This window comes from Condylura cristata, unplaced genomic scaffold (genome assembly GCF_000260355.1).
Source record: "Condylura cristata isolate star-nosed mole 26May11 unplaced genomic scaffold, ConCri1.0 scaffold00030, whole genome shotgun sequence".
Lineage (NCBI taxonomy): Eukaryota > Metazoa > Chordata > Mammalia > Eulipotyphla > Talpidae > Condylura > Condylura cristata.
In genome coordinates this window covers 24972376-24995174 of record NW_004567131.1, presented here as the reverse complement: position 1 = coordinate 24995174, position 22799 = coordinate 24972376, and the positions used below count along the sequence as shown (strand labels likewise).

The window sequence follows — 22799 nt, the reverse complement described above, 5'->3', positions numbered from 1 at the left end:
CAAGAACATTTAATCCTCATAAACTGAGAAAGCAATGTAAAATGATTAAGACACAAACTACCCATTGCATGCAGACTTCCTCCTACACACACGATTTTTCTTTCCCTTTTTTCTTAATTGCTCAGACTTGCCCCTCGAAGTCTGTGACGCCTCAGAAATCCTAGGAGGACCTCACCTGGCTTCTCCCATGGACAGGTGTCCACACAAGGCCTGAAGCTCCCCAGAGGAACTTGACTGGGTTGTTAAATTTAGCTGCTCTAAGTGCAGAATAGTGTACAAATACAATCTCAGTTCAAATTTACCACGTCTGGAAAAATATTACATCAGGAAGAATATGTTTTATATGTTTGGGAGGAGAGCTGTTAGTTACTTTGCAAGGCGCATCCTTGAATTTTGAGTGTAATTTCAATCATGATACTTTGCACTATATGATCTAAACTATCAACAGAAAATAGCAAAACATAAGTGTCCTAGAATGTTACAGTTCTTAAGGGCTGTTTTATGTGCCATGAATAGAAATAATGACACTGTTTAATGAAGTAATTTTACAACCTTGGGAGACAGCCTCATGCATGAAGTTATCTGTCACACACCATGTCCCTCGGTCACGTGTCACACTCTCTTCTTGGAGTCCTAGCCACCTCATCAAGGAATCATCTTTCTAGATGTTCAGAAATGAGAGTTGCTGTCTTGAGAGTCAAAGGAGAAATAATTTGCTCCTTTACCCTCAGTTGATGGCTATTTTTAAGGAAAAACTTCTATCACCTCTCCTCAGCCATATCAGCTACTTCTTTTAAATCATCAGGACAATTTGTCATCAGTTCCAAAAAGCAAAGGTGCTTTATGAAAGCATCTGTAAAAACAGCTGCCCAATTTATTAGATCAAGGTATATAACTAAATACAAGAACCAAGATGAATCGACTTGGCTTTAGTTCTTCATTTTCAAGTCAATAATGCAGTTATAAAAATCATATTTCCTCAAACAAACAAAAAAGCTACTGTTGGAGGTTTTCTGAGTAAAGACAGGAAAGAAAGGTTTTCTCCTCTCTGATTTTGAACATCCTGCAGTTATTTGGGCTATTTCATAGAACTGCTATTCAGAATGGCATCTGAATCCAGCAGTGCCCCCAAAAGCATCCTACATATTTCTCAGCCTCCCTCCTGTGTTTTTGTAGTTTCACATCTAAGATGTAAAATTTCACTTGAGTTTCCTATAAAAAGCACTCTCAGATTTACTTGCTGCTTAATATTATAAAATTGAAGCAGAAATTGGTTTGGCACTTTATAGGGCCCTGTACTCATAAAGTTCAACTTATAGGAGTTGAAGATCCTTTAAAAATATGAACACAGATCAAACATTTCTAAAATAGCATTACACTATAGGTGAGGGAATGGGTTATTAATTTTGTTCTTCAGTAATTGTGTCTGGTACTTTTGTTTTTAACACTTTTCTTTGTTATAATAGATGCACTTTTTACAAGAAAATCTACCAAGAATGTTCTCTTCTTTCTTTCTCTATTCCTGCATAATTGCGTTAATATACTAGCTAGGCAGTTCTATTTTAAATGGTAAGCACATATTTAGCAGCATAATTATGCAAATTCTACCATGTTTATGATTGTAAATATCTTTTAGGGGCAGGTGTATAGCATCTCATCCTGAAACAATTTTTGACAAATTCTGATTGAAGTGCTCAGAATTTACTTTTCTGCTGGGTAAAGGCGGGGCTTATGGCTCTTTCCCTCCAGGCAGAATAATACTGCATGGAGGTAAAATGTATAGAGTCTATAGTGAACCTGGGCATTTTCTGCTACTGGCTTTGTATCCTGAGCAAGTTCCTTATCTTCTGAGTCTCAATTTCTGCATCTGTAAAATAGTGATAATCATAGAACACGCCAACCAGGGTGGATGAGATGACTGTATCACATGATGGATGGAAACTACCTAACAGTGTCTCAACAAATGATAGCCATCATCAGTGTTCTCTGCCTTCCTATGACATTTCTGTCTAGTCATCAAGTGCTACAGAAAAACTCAGAGTCAGTGCTGAAGAAGTGAAAGTCTGGCATTTCTTACTTGTCCAGGTAGCAATGGGGTGAGGAATGAGAATGTGGAGAGCAAAATTTCCAGACTCAAGTTTTTACTAGAGAATCACTGAATGTGTACTTTAGTCATATGGCTGGAGTGAATTAGTGGGAATGGAGTTGGTCAGCTCTTTCAGGAATAGCAACTCTAAATGTAGAGGTAGGTGTGTGTGTGTGTGTGTGTGTGTGTGTTTACAGAAAAAAAGAACTCTCCCTGCCTGCCTGTGTATTAACAAACACTCTTAATTCCATCCTTCCAAGATTAGTTGATTAATAGGTGAAGAATCATCTAGATAAGATGTGTGAGGTAAAATTTTTCCCTCTGCTATTTCACATTTTGGGGAATGAAACAAAAATGTGAAATTATGATCATAATTGTAATCATATGTCAGGATGTGGTCATGATAATGGCAGTATATTTTAAGTGAGCACTAATGTTTTTAGTCAATTTGTTATTTTGCAAATAGGAAAATTTGGATTTTCTAAAAAGGTTTTCAAACATGCAAAACAGAAATCCAGTGAACTTTCTGATCTTTAGCAAAATGGAAATCTTTGAGGTTGGTGAATCCTTTCTAAAAAGGAAGCAGAGACCCTGAAAAAAAATACTGATGCCACTGAAGACTAAAATTTTTAAAATGTTGATCAGGGGACATTACTAGAGAAGACTTCACATATCAGCAGAGGGTTCTCCAGTTTGTTCTCTCTCGTAACCAGATCTTGTGTAAAATCTTCATTTACTTGTAGCTGTTTGCATGACCCTGAGTGAGGTGCTAGGGAAGAAGTTAGACACTATCACTTACTAAACTGTGACTAGCAACCCACAGAGCTTAAAACGATATACAACTGAATCAAGTTCCCAATCCCCTTCTACCCACAGGGGGCCAGCAGGGGGTGGCGAGGATGACTTCTGGCCCTCACTTTTACATCCTAGAGATAAAGAGGTTTTATGACTTAAACTCTCATGCCTCTAAGGCCTGCCCCTTCAATGTCACATGTTCCCAACGAGCCCCCCCAGCCATTGCAAGGACACGTCACCCCTGTGGAAGGCAGGGGTGAGACATGTTCAAAGCTTGTCTTGGTAGGTGACCTCCAGATTCCACCCTGGTCTGCCTCAGAGTTCACCCCACACCCCTCAACTGTCAGCGGCCATGAAGAGCAGCACTTCCTCTGACTCTTAGCAATTTGCTTCCTGAGAGAGGAGAGGATGAATACAGTCCTTAATTTTCCTTAGTTCAACATAGTCAAGCTACCACAGCTGCTGTTTAGTTTTGTATTTTTAAATGTCTGTGAGAGAGTTTGAGTTTGTGTTGCACTCAAGATCCACACACGTCCATGTTCACTTGCTTTCTTGGATCCTCCTGGAATCTTCCTGTGGTGAATGAACAGGTAAGGAGGGTTGGCCTGCTCATGATAAAACTCTGCTCATAAAGACTGGGCTTCTGATTTATTTGTGTGTGAAAAAAGTAAGCCAGACAATTCTCACTCCACTCACCATCTTGATCTTTTTACATGGTTGTGTCATAGATGGTGATCGCACTGCTGTTGGTGACAAGCAGGATGTGTGGTTCCCATCAGACACTGAATGATTGAGTATCTACATTTTGCTTTTCACACCCATTCTAAATTCATTCTATGACCACAGAAAAATGCATAATCTGTTTTGTACTTAATTTCTTTGAGCACATTTTTATGATTACAACGAATATGTTGACTTCAGGCGAGGGAGAATCCCACTATCAGAATTAGCACTTCTATTACTATCTGAACTTTGGAGGGTCTTTAAGATGTAGTAGGAAGGTTTGGGCTGATAATTGATAAAAATACATCTAATTAAAAAGAAACTTAACTATCCAGAGCACCTCATTTACAAGAAAAATCTTGCTGATCACAGTTCTAAGTCCTGAATGAGAATGAAATCTAAACCATCCTATTTTTATGCAAATTCATTTTGTACCTCCATACATGACAGTGACAGTTTTGCCATTTCCTAAAACCAAATGAGAAAACAAAATTACAGGCCACAAGGGAAAACACAGATTACCATTTCAAACATTTAAAATCTAAACTGCTCATTCCTGGTTCTCAGTAGCAGAACAATTATTACGAACTTTTGATTTGTCTTAATGGTCGTGGCTAACATAATTTCCTTCCAATGAACGCAGATTTACACTCACCACCACTCTGGCAGACCTGTGCTCTGGAGCCCGGGCCTACTGGCCACACTTGCTGGGCTACTGACCCGTCTCACTGACCCCCTTCAGTTTAGAAGGCCTCTGCAGACAGGGAGGCTCTGCACCCGCTCTGCTCCCTCTGCCAGCCTGGTGCTCAGTGAGTTGTGGTCTCGCTGTGGTAGCCCTCAAGAACACAGGGGTTCTCACCATTGGCACCGCCCCGCCAGCTTACCTGGTCTCTCTGTCTTTGGGTATTGTAGCAGTGCTGTAAGCGAACACTTGTTTCTCAACTAGAGGAGGGCCGAGGTCCACTAGGCCGGATAATCCTGGGGCAGTCCGTGGCTTTTCAATATACACCAAGGTGCCTGGCTCCTTTTTGAAGGTCTGGCGGCTGGGGGAGCCCCGGTCTGGCTGCATGGAGTGAGGGGGTCCGTGGGCATTATGGTGAGCATGCATCTCCACCATTCTCAGGTCGTTGACTCGGTGAGGAGAGGTGGGGGGTGTTTTGGAGCCCAGCGTTGGCAAGTGGCTATCTGGGTATTTCCTGGATTTCTGTCTGTACAGGGACTGCTCCATGTGCATTTCCGTTTGCAAAGAAGGGTTGCAGTAAGCACTGGATGACCGGATGGCTGTGCGGTGGTAGGCGATGATGTGGTCGGGGATGTCCATTGGGTGCCCACCGTGGGAGGAGGCAATGCTCATCCGTCCCTCATGGTACAGGTAAGGATCCGCGTAGAAACTCTCATTTCGGTACATTGCGATGTTCTTGCCACCCATGTCTTCGTCTGGCTTTACGTCTCTTCTTTCTAAAATGGCGCTTGGACTTGGTGAGATGGATCTGGAGACGGGCAGGCTGGAGAGTCTGTCTCTGGGGATGGTGGCATTGCCGGGAACAACCATTGGGCGGGAACCTCCATAAGGGATTCTGGATGGGGAGGGAGGCATGGAATGGGGCACAGGTGTGGACGGGGGTGAATTCGGAATGGCATGGGGTGGATGAGCTGTGGATCCTGGTCGGGAGGCACCAGGGCCATCTCCTCTTGCATAAATAATTTCTCTCTGCATCTGAAAATAAAATTAGAAATTAGAAAATCTACTCTGACACTCATGTCTCTAGAGAAGTCTCGTTGTGACAGTATGGCTTCTCAGAAGAGGTAGCTAGCCCCTGCCTTGTAGGAGGTCCATTTCTTAACCCCAGGACCCATCAACTGACTTTGTTTACATGGCAAAATGAACTTTGCCGACGTCCCATTTTAAGGGTGGGGAGATGACGCAGGATTTCCCAGGTGAGCCCCTTGCAATCACCAGTCCTAGTGTGTGGAAGAGGGAGGCCGGAGGGTGAATCAGGGAAGAGGCAATGACAGAAGCAGAATGACAGGAAGACACTAGAAGATGCTCTGCTGTTGCCTCTGAAGATGGAGGAGGCCACGAGCCATGCATCAGGCAGTCCTGGGAAGCTGGAAGAGGCAAGGGGATGGATTTTTCCCTAGAACTGCTGAGAGAGTAGGGACCTGCCAACACTTTGATTTCTGTCTCGAATGAGACCCATTTGGGGCTGCTGATTTCTATAACTCTAGGGTAATAAATGTGATACTGTAAGCCAACGAAGTTTGTGGTAATTTGTCATAGCAACAACAGGAAGAAAATACACCTGATATAGAGTTCAGCGTTTGGGTTTTGATGGAAAAACCACACAATAGTTTAATTTTGAGGTCCCAGCTTTTTAGATACATTTAATAAATGTAGGCCTATTGTACCCGAAGTGCTAAATGTATTTAAAGCTTGTCCTGGATACATTTTTCTGGCATTATCCTTGGAAAGTAATTAGTAACATCATTCTCATTTTCTTTTTTTTTCAAGCTGATAAACTCTAGGGGCATGACCATAAAGAGAAAGGACATTCAAGGGAGAGATCTGGAGGAAAGTTTCATTAACTCACCAGTCCTTTACTTGAACCTACAAGAAGGTGAGAATAAGTAATGATTCAGCAGATACAGGTGAAGCTGGGGCCTTCCCTGGTGGCGCAGCGGGTTAAAGCACAGCACTGAAAAGCTAGAGCCACTTCCACATGAGTTCGATCCCCGCCTGCCACATGGCGTGGCAGACCTCCCCTGACCCGCCCGCTGCTCCCCTCAGCAGTGTACTTCGTCGATCTGCCTGTTCTGCTCCCCACTCTGTCTCTAGTGAATCCTCTCACTGACCCTGCATCTCTGGCCTATACCCCAGTTACAAAACAAATAAGTCTCAAAAAAGTTAAGCTGCAGGCAAAACGAGGTAGGCTTGGGAGAACATAGGAACGAGAATTCAGGCACAGGAGAGAAAGAATCCTGCAGGGACTGCCACATGACGAAAGGTACGACTACCCAGGCATCACCATTGGCTCAGGAGAGCAAGGGCTCTGTCTTCCATTAGGGCTGCTTTAGGACAAACAATGACTACATAATTAAGCTGAAAGGAAAAAGAGGGAATGGATGTGTGGTTTCAATATTGTATCTAGCAAAGGACAGAATTAAAACTATAAATTAACTCTAGATGAAAAGAGTTGACACTTTCTTGTTTTGGTCAAAGTTCAAAATGGAAAAATGCTCATTGATATTCTCCAAATAGCTATGAGGGAAAGGACAGGCAGGCCGGGCACCTCCTGGCATGCTCTCCCCTGCCATTCAAGTTCCATTTGGACAACTGTAGGAGCCACATTCTCATCTGGACTCGTGGGATGTGACAGATGAGGAAGAACATACAATGGTTGAAGAGTGGGTGTGGCAGGGACACCAAGAGAGGGAAAGTGGACTCAAGTGGCCAAGAATCAAGGGGAGCAGGTGAGAGCCTGCTAGTGTGGATGATGGGGGGAGAGAAAAGGGGAAGCAGAAGCAACAGGAGATAATGAAGATAAAATGCAGCCTAGTGCTATGAATGTACCTAATTCCTTCTCTTATAGATTCATTCATTTAGTAAATGACATCTACCAAACACTTGCTAAGAAGCAGGCATTCTTCAAGGATACAGCCCTAAGCAAGCCCCAAAGTTTCTGCCCTTGAAAAGCTGCATTTTTGTGCCTGGTTCTTGTTCTTTGATGAGAACGCAGGGCCAGGACCTGCAGGACATCTGCGGTTTCCCTGGCTTAACTCTGAAAGAACCCCTCACCAAGCAGTTTTACATTATATGGTGGATTTCATAATAGAAATGACCGAGTAGGGCCCTCCCTGGTGGCACAATAGGCTAAAGTACAGCACTATGACCCTCTCCATAGCTACCGCAGCATGAGTTTGATCCCCGCCAGGGAGGTGACCCACATGGTGCGGCAGAGTTCTCCTGTCCTGTCCTCTGCACCCCTCAGCAGTGTATTGCAGTGGATCCACCTGTTCTGCTCCCCAGTCTGCCTCTGGTGAATCATCTCACCTCCTGCAGCTCTGGCCTGTACCCCAGTTCTTGTATGCATAAATTATTAAATCTTTTAAAAAATGACCAATTTAAGAGACAAGCATGATACACAATAAAAGGCAATAAAAGGAGCCGTCTGAGGGTACATTATCTGAATCCTAGTGAATTAGATACCTAACGCCTTTAAGGGACTGTCTCCTCACTCAAAATTACAATTTTATCTCCACCACTCCCAATTCCCTCCCCCACACATACACACTCCTACCCCAATAGGCTAGCCTGTACTCTCTTCTGAAGAATCCTGTGATTTCCTAAATTTGCTTCTCTCCTAGAACAAGATCCTAACTCGTGTGGATCCAAATGTAGGCCAAGACTCCAAGTCAGGATCCACTGCCTGCCCCAGCCGTGATTTCTTGCCCCGGGGTCCTCCTTGCTCATTCAGGGGATGCCCTCACCACCGGGAGCTCAGTGACTCAGTCTAGGAGGTAGCCCCAAAGCCAGGTGATAACATACCCAACCACCTGGTTCTCATTCCAGAATTCTCATTCATTGAGCCAGTGACAGGAGTTTCGCAGCTGGCCACACCATCCTCAATCAATGGGAAGAAGGGTAACTGATGTGTGGTTAAATCTCGCCTGCCCTGTCTTCCATAAAGCAGGGCTCAATGAAAAGATCTGACTCAAAGCAAAACAAGACTTCATAGGCCATAAAATACAAGAGGGACTGGCTTGGTGAACAGTGGCTATTTGGCTGAATTCCTCACAACATCAGACCATGCAATGTGGTAAATAACGTAAACATAAATAACGTAAACATAAAGATCAGTACTTTTACAGCACACTGGCATGTTGCTATGTGTAACGTGTCAGATAGTCTCAAAGCAAACCGGCTACAAAAAATATTATTGTTATTATTTTTTTGAAAATACTAGCATCTAGTTAGGTTGAACACTAATGCTAACTGGATTAGTCACTATTTTCCGTTCTCTTTTACCTCTTTATCTGGTTTCAGAATTGGGGGAGGGGGGAGTCCTGACCCCAATTAACACACACCAATGAGTTTCCCTGACATGATATGGTCCTCTCTCCTTCCCCCCCCCCCCACTTCTTCTGGCAAAAGAGTAAAAGGAGACATCAAGCTTCCAGGGAGTATAGAACTACCTAGAAGGATAAAGAATATTAATAAAAAGAAATGTAAAATTAATTTTAATCAACAAAATTTGAGTAAATTTAAGTAATAAAATGGTATTTTAAAACATGCTTTTGATGAGAAAGGAAATGGATAGCAGATAGATTATATAACAATCTTTTATAATGGAAATGTAAACAAATCTCATGAGAATAAAAATCAAATTCAACTTCCTTGATGTCATGTGTAGAATTCAGAAAGAAGTATAACAGTTAACAGTAATCTTGCCATCATCCAACAAAGTCCTTCTAAGAACTACTGTCCTACTAAGTTAACCATGATAAAGCTGAATTTAAGCTTGAATGTTTCCATTAACATTGATGACTTATAAGTTTAAAGTCTTTGGTAGAACTCTTATGTTAATTAAGCATCTCTGACTAACGTTCCAAGACTGTTTTTAAGAGTTCAGCTAACTTCATCCATATAGCTCTCTGAGAAGAGAGTAACATGATCTTCCACTGTAGTGGGAAAATATTTTAAGTCAACAACTAGAAAGAACCCCTATCATCAGCTAACTTGGATTCACTCACTGAAGGACATGGATCAACCACACACAACTCTTCAGATGAGATAGAAGCTAAGGAATGATAAGAAGAAGAGAGAATCTTTTTCAATTCTTGTTATGATCTCCTAAGGAGTCCATTACTATTCTAGCAAAAAGTGGATTTTATATTAGGGAGATATTTGTTACTAAATTAACTGAAGAAAGATGACGATTAAGAGTCTACAGTTCATAACCCGTAATCGAGTCTTCCACATCAGTGTTCTTTCCATGGAGATAATCTTCCTACAGTCAGGCATTTACACAGCTTTTGGTCTGTTTAGTTTTTTAACTGTTTTTGGCCAATGAGTAGAAGAAATGTCATTCCTCAGTGGTTTTTCCTACACTCATACTCTAACTTAGATTTTTTTTTTAGAAGAAAATAAACTGTAAAAGTAATATAAATAAGCAACACATATAAACACACACACTAGTGCTACTCACCTTAATATATCTGAACCCCTATTTTCCCACCTCTGTCATTTCACTTCTCTCAGTAAACTAAAAGCATCTGGGTACATTCTACCATTGACTGCCCCATATCTCACTATAGTAATGCTCTGTGAGTTGTAAACAATTTCATTTTACAGCGAGAAAGAGAAATAAGTTTTGTTTTTTTTTTAAATACCTTCTTAGAACATAACAGATATTTCTTTTCCTGTACTTTGGCCCAAACAAAGAAAACGTTTGTCTGTTTGCACAGACATACAGACCAAGTGTGAATGAGACCATTCTCCCAGGTTCATCTACTGTTGGGAATTGTTTCATCCCCTTTCTACTGCTGCCCAAACCACTGCTGTCTCTTGTAGGATCCTCCCAATTCTTGCTAATGGCACAGTTTCTTCCAGAGTCTCTCATGGTGGCTGAGAAGCTGCTGCCTCTGCTCCCAAGCAGCACACAGATCAACAAGTTGCTCCACTACTCCCAACTGACCAGAGAAAATTGGGGCAGCTTCAAATTAATTATCTGGATTTTGAATTACAAGCTCCAGCCAATATCTGTATTTCATTTCCCCAAACACCTCCAGTTAAATACAAGAGTGCTCATTTGGAAGAGTCTTGAATGAAAGATCGGAGGGAAAGAAGACTTAAAATTGTTCCTAGAAAATAAAATCTAGCACAAAAATGTTCCCCCCACTCCCAAATCATTTCAGGAAACTGTCGTATGAAATCTTATCTCTCCGTGGAACATTTAAAATATATATTCATTGTGGAAAGAGAATATTATATGCAGCTTGTTGTATTTAAAACCCAGCCCCCAAGTCTGCAATTTGTAAATACACCGCTCACTCAGATTGTACAATGAAGTAACCAGACAAAACTGAAATGGACTCTTCCAAGATGCTTTCATCCTTAAATAATTAAAGCCACTTACTTTTTCTTCATGCAATCACCTGTGTAACTAGCCCCGTGAAAAAGCACATTGGCTCAGCTCCCGATCATGCTGCTACCTTTGTTTCCTGGCTTCATTGGAAATCCCCAGTTCCAGACTTGGATACTTTAGACAGCTTTCTTTTCAGAGATGAAATCACATAGGGCACAGATCCTAAAATGATGCCCAGCTCGAGTGTTCACCACCAGTAAAGACCATTTTGTTTTACACAATCTTCTGAGCGAAGCTTCCACAGGCATGGATAAAAAGTAGCCCTCCCCATGATAAGCCAATTTCTCCTCCCCTTGGAAATTAGTCACTGAATAACCTCAGCCCACATCCAACCACAGGTTACCGCATGGGTGATTCAGTCCTTTAACAGTTGCTTACATGGAAAACATCCACCAACGAATGAACTCCGAGAGGCCTACGTAAGTGGGTTAACAGTGAAGGAATATGGCAAAATGGATCTTGCTGAGGTAACCGGGATCCTTAAAATGGGCAAACCACCAGCTACCAACAAATAAAGCCGTCAGAAAACCCAACAAGCGAATTAACCCCAGAACCAATTCAGCTCAGAGTCCTGCTGAAGATGAGCTCTGTTGTATAGAGACCAGCACCCACCACCCTGCTCCGGTGGTGAAACCCATGGCTCTGGCACCTGAAGGAAACCTGAGCTTCTTCCCCAGATTTATTATGCCAGAGGGAAAGCATGAAGGCAATAAAGGAGGCTGTCTATTCATTAACCAGGCCGGCTTAGAAGGCTGAACTTTGGGTAACAGCCATTAATCAGTCTGCCACAGCACCAGACAAGTAACTGCAAATATTCTGGAAAAGACATACCTGAGAGGAGAGGGGAAGAGAGAGGACCAGCCACGATCGTGCATAGAGGGGATTCAGGAAAGCAAAGCCCAGCCCTTCTGCCCCACCCGCAGCAGGAGAGAGGAGGAGAAGGCCAGGGCGTCTCCAGAGATCCTGTGGGCAATCCGCTGTCAACGCAGCGACTCTCTCCCAAGGGAACAGGCACAAGGAAGTGTGTGTTCCCAACAAGAAGAGGCCTGTGCAAGAGGGCAGGTATTAACGCGTGGCTGACAAAAGCTGAGGGAGAAAGGATGCACTTCCTTAGCTCCAAGGTTGAATCTGTTTAATCACCCTCCTGCTTTCTGAGCCCTTGGGAATTGAGTGGAACAGAAATCTCGCCAAGTGGGAATCCTGCAACAAGTAACTCGAAACACTGGGCTGGAAGCCTGCCTGGCCCTACACCACAGCCCCAAACCAAGCTCTGGGTAGCCTGTGCATTTTTAAAACATTTTAAGGCTTTTAGAGGTTGTTCTTGCTGACCAAAAGAATTCCATGACGTCTCTTAGGTTCAAATCCAGTCAGTGTTTCAGACTTCAAAAAAAAAAAAGAAACTGCTTACCGCTATCAAAAGCCTTTGTGGTCATTAAGGGAGGGGAAGGCAGACAGAGCACATGATGTTGCCACCCTTGTAAGATGTGTCATTAGAAACAATATTTGGATGAAGTGATTGGTCATCAAGGAGGTCAGAAAGGAGCGGAAGGATTCTGAGAATTCCTGTTTTGATTTTTCCCTGTCATCTGTGAATGTTGGTAATTTCTCAGCAGAATATGGGAAGCCACACTGTCAGCTAAGGGTGCATCTCATCTACAGTTGCAGGTTTTGTTTCTTCATCAGATGCTTTCTAGGAAGGGGCAGAAGGAGCTGGTCTCCTTTCTCTGATTATCCACGAATCCACCTGACCACATCCCCAAAGGTCCTTGTTTTATGGCAGAAGATGTCATGGCCATTGTGCCTCTTGTACTAACTGACTTGCCATATAGATGTGTACGGCTGTTTGTCAGAGTAAACTCAGATGCAGTGCTAGGCCACGCTGCACCTCAGAGAACAGAAGCCTGGAACTCTCACCTGCTCTGGATAACAGAGCTGTCATGCCACATTTAACCCCTCAGGCCATGCTCACTGCTTTCGAAGCCTGTGGCTTCTCGTCACCCTGCTGGCTTGCAAGTTGGAGGGGATCATGTGAAAAAAATCTGCTTCACCTCTTTCCTTCCACGTTCATCTCCATCTCTTTTCACTTTCAAAACGCCTCAGGGCATCGTGTGGAGAACATACATGTGGCTTCGTCATGACCAGAACAGTGATTCGCCATCAGGAGTTTGAAGCTGGCCCAGTCCTGTGGTGAATCACGATGAATCAAATGCTCTCTAGCAAGCACACAGCTCACCCAAGAGACAGAGGCCTGGAGTGGCCTCTTAGGAGTCAGGCAAGCAGATTTCCTTAACAATATCCCTGTGCTGTAGAGGACTTGGCTTAACCTGTGGGGCTCCCTCTCAAGCTAATTCACCAGAGTCTGCCTTTGTCAGCGTCCACCCGCCAACTGGGTGTCTTCACTGGCCCCTCCTCAGCTAGGCCTCCCCTGGGATACTACATCGTCTATGAAATGATTCTTCCCAGTGGTGCAATAAGAGCCCTCCTGTTCGCTCTCTCTGCTCTTTTCATTGACTGTCACTATGTGAAAGTGGTACGAAGGATGTGCTGTAAATAATGAGCATGACCTCCACAGAAAGTAATTTTATGTTCTGATAAGGATAATAGTCATGAATTGTATTTCTATTTCCCCTTTCTTATTGGCTCCTTTTAAAGCATTACAATGTGCTACAAGCAAATCTAAAATCTACATCCAAACGTCCAAGGTATTCTGAGGGGAAATGATTATTACGATGTTGGAAAAATTCCAAGCTGATCTTGCTTACACTGTTAAAGTTGGAAGATGGTCATTTGTAAGGTCTTAGCACACCTATTAATGTTTTATCTGATCACAAATGGAATGTCTCCCAGACACGAGACAGACAGACTGTTGCCAAAATTATTTAATTCTCAGGAAAGAGAGGGGTCCAGTCAGCGGTTAGCTTCTGGCTATATTTAAGATGAACACTATTCCCACAAATATTTCACATGGGGAACTCTGCTGAGCCCTCCAGTAACAGACCTGATGGTTTTAGCACTGTGCCCAGTGGTGATTAAAGAGCTCAATCTGGAACAGAATAAAGAAGTAATGTTAAATAAATCATTTGACTTCCAAGCCACAATTAGTAACTGTGTGGAGCTGTAGCACAGATAAAAGAAAAATGTCCTTTTCTCACTGATACTCAATCTTTGGTTCGGGTACTCCTGTGGTATTTGGGCCAAGGACAACCAACCTCCTTTTATACCTAAGATAGTTACAGTTTGTGACATGATAATTTTCTTTCTACCACTTGCAACAGATGGTACAATACCTCACTCCTTATCTGCACGTCTGCAATGCACCCATTTTCCTGGACAGAGACAATATTCTTTCACGCACGACTCCCTTTTGGTGACTAATCTGTTATCACTGGTAAGTAAATCTGTCAGCAAATATAACTTTTCAATGCCTCAGATTTTATTATTCTTTATATGACGTTCTTGACACTATTTAACTTGTCAATATATACTGCAATACACTCTACCACATGATGTATTTTTAACCTTTCTTATTCCACAGTCTGTAGGTGGAGGGAAACAGACATTCGGCATGCCAGAAAGTGCTTCCAGTGTGATTTTATCTCTCAGGCCTCAGAACTCAGTGAAACACACAGGTCAGAGATTACTACCCTTATTGAAATAGTTAGAAAATGGTAGCGTCGGGATTATGGACCTTGCTCAATGTCACAGAGCTTTTCAGTAGAGAAGTGGCAAGAAGGAGCATCGTCAGCCTTGTCACTGTGTTGCTGCATCTTTGGCTGTTGGCGTGTGAAACGCGGGCCCTCCAGAATCAGACTCACTCTCAAAGCCTTCCCAACTGGAATTACTGAGGCCTTATTTGCCAGATTTTGACCTTTCGCGTGCAGCCTGGCAAACTCTGAGCAGTACCTCACTGGCTTCGCTCACAGGCCCAGATTTCTACAGCAAAGGGCAAGAATAACAGGGTCTCAGTGGGGTTAGGACCTCATTATCCAGATATTTGCTTGATGATTATGCTTGCTCCAAAATTAGCTATATTGGTCATATAATTAAATCATGCCCTGTTTAACCAAGATACAGATTAGTTAATATGTAAGCTTACATATTACACTTAGATAATTTGTACATTATGTATCATCAATTATCAGTATATAGATGTCACACATTGCTGGTTATATGTGTAAACATGCATACACCTGCCATACATGCATATGTATGTATATATGTATGTACACACACACATACATGTTATCTCTCCTCACAACATTTCTGGCATCAACTCTGTGAAGCTGGTCACAGTTGTGGCCCTTCAGCTATATAGTTGCTGCATTGCCTGCGTTCAGTTTTCATGTAGACTGGAGTAGGCCAGGTGCCGGTCCTATTACCAAGTAATAGAACAAACACATAATGCCAGGTGAGCAATGTCTGCAGAGACAATTTTAAAGGAAATTTTATGGATGGCTTCTGATGAAAGGTTTTTTAGTTGTGCCATTATTTTGATCCTTGACTGAACAATATTAGCCAATGTGTCAAAAAAAAGAAAAGGTTGTTTGAGGGAAAAGTCACAGAGGATTACCTTGAAGGGCAATAATTCACAAATCTACCGAGTTCAATTTTCCCCCATAAGAAACAATGTTGACTTCCAGATCAAAACAGCCCATGTATCAGTTCCTTCTGGTTTCAGAAGAGCCACTTGCTCTCCTTTTAACAGATATTTTCAAAACCAAGAAAAGTTCCCTGGGAAAACCAGGTATATTGGGTATACCTATGGTAAGAGTGGAAATAGATGCCATTTGTTGTATAACTATATAGGCTCATGAACTCCCTGTTCTCATTAGCAGAATCTAAAAGTTTCTAGGTTTATAAATTTCATCAATTTCACTTTGAAAATCTACCTGTATTCCTTAGGTTTAGTTGCAATCTGAGGTCAAGAATAACTGCTAGCCTGGATCAGGCCAGTGCCCACACACCCCCTTACAGGGCATCCCTCAGCAATCAATGCTGCGTGGAGGAGGGGAACATTCACTTAGGTGTCACAGAACCTGCACATTCTTTATCTGCAAACACCAAGCCCGGCCCAGATTGTCGCTCTGGCCCTTTCCAACAACATTTTCTAAGTCCAAGAAATTTTTATTGAGTAGTCCCTAGGTATAATAAGCCCAGGTTAGCGCTCACGAGGGAGAAAGGACCTGTAAGACACAGTTCCCACCAGTGTAGATCTTATTCCCTATATTCTTGTAGGGAAAATGGGGTATGTTGATGAATACTCAAAATAACACAAAGCAAGAATAACTTTGTTAAGTGTTACATGAGTACAACAGACGAATCCTCTGAGCATCTCCAGAAGTGTGCGAGTCTTTGGGTTGGAAGAGTTGGTATAAAGAGCTAAGATTTAAGTGATTTCACAAGTTGAGGGCTGCATTTCATTAAGTAAGGAAATCGGTTCCTACCTTGGATGTTACAGGCAGGAAGGAGGGTGTGGTCAAAGACTGGAGTTGAGGGGGTGCAGACCCCCCTGGAGCAGGGGTGGCCACCTCACCCCATTCAGCAAATCATATTATCGGGCAGTGTTTCTCCAAAGTCAGCATACTCAGAATCCTTGCCTGGCTCACTGAAATCCAGGTTAACAGGCGCTGCTTCCAGAGCATCAGATTTAGAGTATCTGGGGGAGGAGCTGAGAATTGGCTTTTCTAAGAAATCCCCAGGTGAAAATGAATGACTGATTCAGGGACTATGCTCTGAGAACCACTGCTTCAGGTAGTGGCAGGAACGGGAGGGTTCAAATCAAAAATCACATTATCCTGTGGCTTGGTTAAATCCTAATCCATCAAGTAGACCTTATTAAACTTTGGGTGGTAATCATGGTCACCTAGAATTTCTCTTTCAGTAAACACTTGCAACCAAAAATGCCAGAAGAAGATGGAAACGGAAAGGAAATTAATATTCTGGAGACTTCCAATTTACCAAATGCTTCTAGCATTACTTCACTTAATTCCTAGCACATTCTCAATTGACAAAAGTTAATTCCCATTTTACAGATGAGGAATTGTGGCCCAGTGACTTAAAATTTACTTGACCCAAAATAACTGGCACTTTGATATGTCAGAGCAACCTTGCCCTCTAGTGTTAAACTAGTGTGGAGGTCCAATGTCTGAATATTTTTCAAAGGAAAGCAGTGGTTCCAGGAGCACAAAGATCAGTATCATTTCCATTGAAAATCAGGCCCAGAAGTACCTGATCAAAGTTGTCTCTATTGACTGTTGCAAGAGGCACAAGAGAAAAGAAAAACAGAGCAGACTATGTTATGTTATCTACAAATGTGGGGGCAAACCACCTTCCAACAGTGATTCCGGAATATCCATCAGTCCCACAAGAGCGCTCCATTTCAAAGGAATACCTTTGTGTTTTCAGTTCAAATATCAAGTCAGTCAGTCAGCCAGCCAGCCAGTGGACATGGCTCAGAAATTTGAAAGGGTCAGCAAACCCATTGCTTTTCCTTATTTGGATAAATAACATTCAAAGACAACCAGTTTGGAGTCATGCATACCCTGAGGTTGGCTTGGCAAGCCTCCCCTCCCACGCCCTGCCCTGCCCTGCCTGCCCGACAGCTGGGGGTGGTTAGCTGTCACCCGTCAACGGCTGCTTCCCCACCAGGTTCCATAGCTGTCTGGAGCCTCCTCCTCAGAGACAAGATGGGTTTCCCTGCTTCCCAGTGACAAACTGTCAGGCCTCTGTGCTTCCTACGCTCGCAGGAAGCCCTGCATTCCTGAGACTGAGTAGCTCATGAGAAACAAAACAGAGAGCGCTGACCCAATGATGCCAAGATAAAGCTCTCTGTGACAGAATCCCCATAAGGCAAGGGGGCAGACACAGTGTAGTTGTTCCCCCCAAGCACTGCCCCCAGAAAAGACATAATTCTTTGCCAAGGAGCTGGGGCACATGAAGAAAATGCTTTATAAGCTCTGGAGTGCTTTTCAAAGTTCATGACTAGTAGTAAGAGTATTTAACTCACCTCAAAGGGGAACACATTTCAGGCTGATGCAACGTAGTTCTTCCTCCTCCGCTGCCCAACCTCTGGCCCTTTAAGTCCCTCTTTGCATTATCCTTCTCATATAAATTTGGGACATATTTTCTCCCAAGTGGGCTGCATGATATGCACCAATAAAAAGACAAGGGGATGGGGGGTCTCTTAAAATCAGGACAGCCAGATGCTGATGGTCCTCAACAATCAACTTCTCCAAAGCATAGTGACCCCCTACTTTGCTGCAGATCAGGCCAGAAACCCTGGGGAATTCTGGGAAGCAGAGTAGAGAACCCTATATATGTCTTTTCTTATATTAATGTACTTATGATACTTCATAAATTATGCACAGTAAGGGACTAGAAACAATAATAAAATAGACCAATTATTAAACTATACTATAATAAACATGGTATGAATATGATGCCTCTCTTCTTTCAAAATATTCTATTGTCTGATATTTTTGAACAACAGTCGACAATGGGTAACTTAAACTGCAGATATTGAAATCTCAGAAAAGGGGGGAGAAGAGGAATACTGTATTAAAGTAGTTTCCCAAATATCAATCAGTATCCTCCCCACAGCATACAGGAAGGCAGAAGGTGTGATGGAAGAACGCCGGATTTGAAAAGGCTCACTTTCTCTTCCTGGTCTCATCCTCAGGACCATAGTTCTGCCACTGAGCTTTTCTGAGCCTCTGGTTCTGCTGCAAAGTTGGTTCAGGAATTCCATCGGGACTTACCCTCCTAGAGAACTATCAACATCCAATGGGCCAAATTATTCTTACATAACTTTGCAAGCAGAAAAACATGATCTGTTTATATTATCATCAAAATCACTGAAGAACATTCATGTGCTCCTATGAAATAGTAGAGCAACATGAACAGAATGGAAAATAGCCATTTTAATACATTTACAGGAGATGAAGAGAATGACATGCCCTTCTTTCTAAGAATGCAGGACAGGAGGTTCTAAATGCAGCCGATGAAAGAATTGCATGCCCTATCATATTGTAAAAAAAAAAAAAAAAAAACAGCGTACTTGAGAAAAAGTCCAACTGTATGGTGTGGACTTACATTCAAGAAGTGCTTTCTTTCATTCCACTCCCAAATCAATTTCTGATTCTGAAGCCAGATCAAGGCTTCCCATTTGCTTTATTATTGGCAAACGTGTAGATTCAATCATTTATAAAAAATGTGGGATGCACAATGATCTATGTCTCTTCTTTGGGATTCTTTTTATTTTATTACCTGCAACAATCTCTCTAGGAATGAAAGAACACATGTCACCATTTTTTGTGGTCAGAATAAAAGTTTTGATGGATGGGGAGGAGGGTGAATTATTTAGCTAGAGACAAGTTTTGGATTCTCCTGGAATTTCATTATATAATCCACTCTAATCTTTCCTATATTTGTAGTAAAAACAGAGATCTGAGTTCTTTATGATAGTTATTGAGAGAGAAACATTCACCTACTGGTATTTAAAATATATATATATATATATGTGTGTGTGTGTGTGTGTGTGTGTGTGTGTGTGTGTGTGTGTGTATTTTTGGTATAACAAAGTGTGGCAATGTAATACAAAAGTGGGAAAGTTTTGTTATTGAACATATATGCTGAAATGACCTTGAACATACATTTGTTGTATCTACATTGAAAATACCAAAATGTTATTTGGGCAGGTTTTTTTTATTAGAAGGATGTACTATGAGTGCACATCTGTAGATACAAAGCTCTACTAAAATTAAAAATGTTAATATACCACACTTGACTCATTTTTATGCTCTAGTCACAAAGTGATATCAAGTAGAAACCTATTAGCATTTCACTAAATTTCTTCAGATTATTGTTACAAATAATAAAAATACAGGAACGTTTGAAAACAACATATTTCAGCCTTAAAATGGTCAGATTAACATAATTATAGCCTTAGGTTGCTGACAGTGGCACATTTCTCATTTTCATGAGAATTCACCCAGATCTCAAGCTAATAGGCTCCTTAGTCTAAATATATACAGTAAAATCTGCAGCAAATTTCTGAAGCATTAAGATCTGAACCCTGGAGATATCTAGTGAGTAATTTGTACTGCAGTGGAGCAGAATTTTTTGTTTTGCAGTTACACAGCTGCTAGGGAATATATTTTTAGATTTGCTTTAAAAGGCAAGCAAAAAATGGTATCTACTGTGTGTATTCTAGAATGTTCTTTCAGTCCTTACCGAAGAGTCAACTATCTACAGAACATCAGGTTAGGTCCCCTTCCTAAGAAGGGCAAGTGAATATAAGTGAGTGCAGGAAATGGCACTACATGTTCATCCCAGACAAAGGCGTCAGCCCCTGCTGGACGCCAAATGCTCAATACGTGCGTTTCAGAAAGGCTGTGCATTGGCGTGGGAGCACTCTGGATGGAACCTGGCTATTGCTGAATTACCTCAGCATTGTCATCCCTATGATTTCTAAGTCTGGGTTTTTCTTGGGCAGTTCTTCCTACTTATCCAGGGCAAATGAAAAGGAAAAGGTTCAAAGCATTAAATCAAAACAAGAGGAACTATGACCTTTGATTTTGCAGGAGACGAAAAAAATAAAAAGAAATCAAATACACGTGTCCATGAACCAATGAAGCAAAACACATTGTCTGTGTTTCAGGAGTGTGGAGAGTTAGTGCTGCCTGGACAAGAAGGACAGTTCTCGAGCTCAAAGGACAGACTGGATCTTCGAACCTATATGCTGAGGATGTCTTAACTCTACACACACACATAAATGAGTTAATAAACTTCTTTTGTACCAAGTCACAATATGCATAAGGTCTTGAGAACTCTTCAGGAACAAATAAATTTGATTCTGCCATCCAAGTAAGTTCATTTTTTTTTTCAGCTGTAAAATCTTTGAAAATCTTTCAGCCTGCCCATACCACTTGAGGCTTGTCTTAAAACCTGTTTCTACACTTGTCTCAAATGAGAGCAGATTCTGGCCATATCTTCATCCCAACTGTGCTCTCACTCACTTAACACTTTCATTTTTCACTTAGTGGTGATGAAGCAATAACACTCATAAACTCAATTTCTTTGCGCTACTTATCTTGTTGATATTCTTCCAAAATTATATAATTATTAAAATCTTTCTGTGTGCTACCTAAAATCTCTGACTCCAAGTGAAATAACAACTTTGAAAGTAGTTGGAGTGGCAATACATAAATATTTCATGTGGTTATTGTAAGTCATTTTCCTTAACAAAGAGGCTAACTTTTGAAAATAATGTTGACACTACAAACCCCTTTTAAGCCAATATTGTTTTATGCAAAATATCTCAGATTTTGAAGCAGTTGCTATTTTCCAGCTGACTTGATGGTTTACTCTTCTTCAACAAAATACTGTATAACCTTAATCCGATGAGTTCAAAACCCATTTGTTTTTGGTCCAAGTTCATGCATTTCTAACTAATGAGCTCAGGCCCTTCTACAGAGTAAGGCTTCTATTGGAGGGTAAGCAAGACTGGCTTAATTCAGCATACAATGGCTGGGTAAGAGAAGTAAAATGTGCCGTGTTTTTCTAGCTCAATCCAGAAAGCACCCCTGGTGGAATCCAGAGAAGTACACTGAGCGCAGGTCTGTGGGACTGATCACTTGGGCTCTAGCCTTCTATTTGCCATTTCTATACTTTGTGATCTTGACAGGTCACTCCAATTATGTTGGATTTTCTGAATCTCAACTGACAGGTGAATGGGTTATAAAAAATGAGGTGTAGAATTTTATCTCTAAAACCCTTTGATTCCAAATAAGAGAGGCCTATGGCACCAAAAATACAGGTCATGTCTATTTCCTTAGTTATTAATCCATAGTTGGCTGTTTTAAGTCGTTGGTAGCAGAGTATTGCCCCTGCAAGCAAATGACACACAAGCAAAGAGATGATCTCCCCCCATGGAAAGCAGCAGGGCAGAGGAAATGGCTTACAACCTGGTGATGTGTATCTTTAAAACGTTTTACATCCTCTTTAAACACATGAACATATTCCAAAAAAATTATTCAAGAAATGAACATGTTTTCCACTCTCCCCAGTTTATATAAAAGGGATCAATGTTGAGCTGAGACATTTTAGAAAAGCATAAAGAAAGACCAGTCACCTGGCAGCCCCATACAGGGTAGGATCTTGAGCTGAGGCAGCCTGTGTTGATGTGGAATAACTTCCCAGAGTCTGGGTGACTGTGGCAGGCACCCACAGAGATGACGGGGAAGCAAAACCTCAGGAAGAGCAGTGTGTAGGTGCGAGGGATATCACCTGAACATACCAGGACCTATGCTCCCTGCCTAAGGTAATTTCCATAACATCTATCTTTCGGAGAGCCAAGAAAAGGGATGTGGCTTTAATAGCAAAGGGCAGAAGGGTGTGGCATAATCCTCTCATGTACTTGCCAACAAGAGATTCTTTGGGAACAAACACCAGTACCTTCTGAAAAAGGAAGAGTCAATTTCTAACTGTGTCAGTTCCTTCGCCAGCCCTGTTTCTGTGCAGAAACGGGGCTGGGAGCAAATTGCCTTGATCCTGCAGCCCAAGCTCAGAGCTGTGATGAGCAGCTGCATCCCAGTGGAAGCTGCTGGCAGTGACTACTTTGCTTCACCAATCTCTAGGATATTTTTGCTGCTGAGTTGACTGTCTCAGTCTTCAGGAGGGGGTGAGGGAAACAGTAATCCCTGGTTTTGAGGTGATTCAGCAGCTATCCCAACGCCAGACCCTTGCAACCTTCAACAAGTTTTTAACTTTCTGCCTGTCCTCCAAACAGCTCTGCAGGAAGCCTGAAGGGGTGGCAGGCAGGCACATAAAGGCAGCCTCCAATCAAAGGCACTTTGTGACTTCAAATCTAGCTCACCAATAAGCTTCCCGCTCTGTGCACTGAAAAACTGTTGTTATAAGTAACACAGCACAGGAAGCAAAGAAGAAAACAGTAAAAAGGCAAAAAAAAAAAAAAAAAAAAAAAAAAACAAAATAGTAAAAAGAAAGAATTCTGGGAGTAAAGAGGAAAGGATAGTTTATCCAAAGCGATC

The 22799-nt window shown here is 42.0% G+C and overlaps 1 protein-coding gene across 6 annotated transcripts in view; it reads right to left on the bottom strand.

Moving 5' to 3' along the window:
- The window catches only part of KIAA1217 (KIAA1217 ortholog), a 396114-nt gene that overhangs the window by 54593 nt on the left and 318722 nt on the right, over window positions 1-22799 (bottom strand). For 5 of the 6 annotated variants that reach the window (XM_012731298.1, XM_012731297.1, XM_012731301.1 and 2 more), the window contains one exon: window positions 4489-5321. In XM_012731298.1, coding sequence (XP_012586752.1) covers window positions 4489-5321 — 833 coding nt within the window. Of the gene's footprint in view, window positions 1-4488; window positions 5322-11580; window positions 11624-22799 lie in introns of those variants that run through there. The other variant, XM_012731299.1, reaches the window with a different exon arrangement.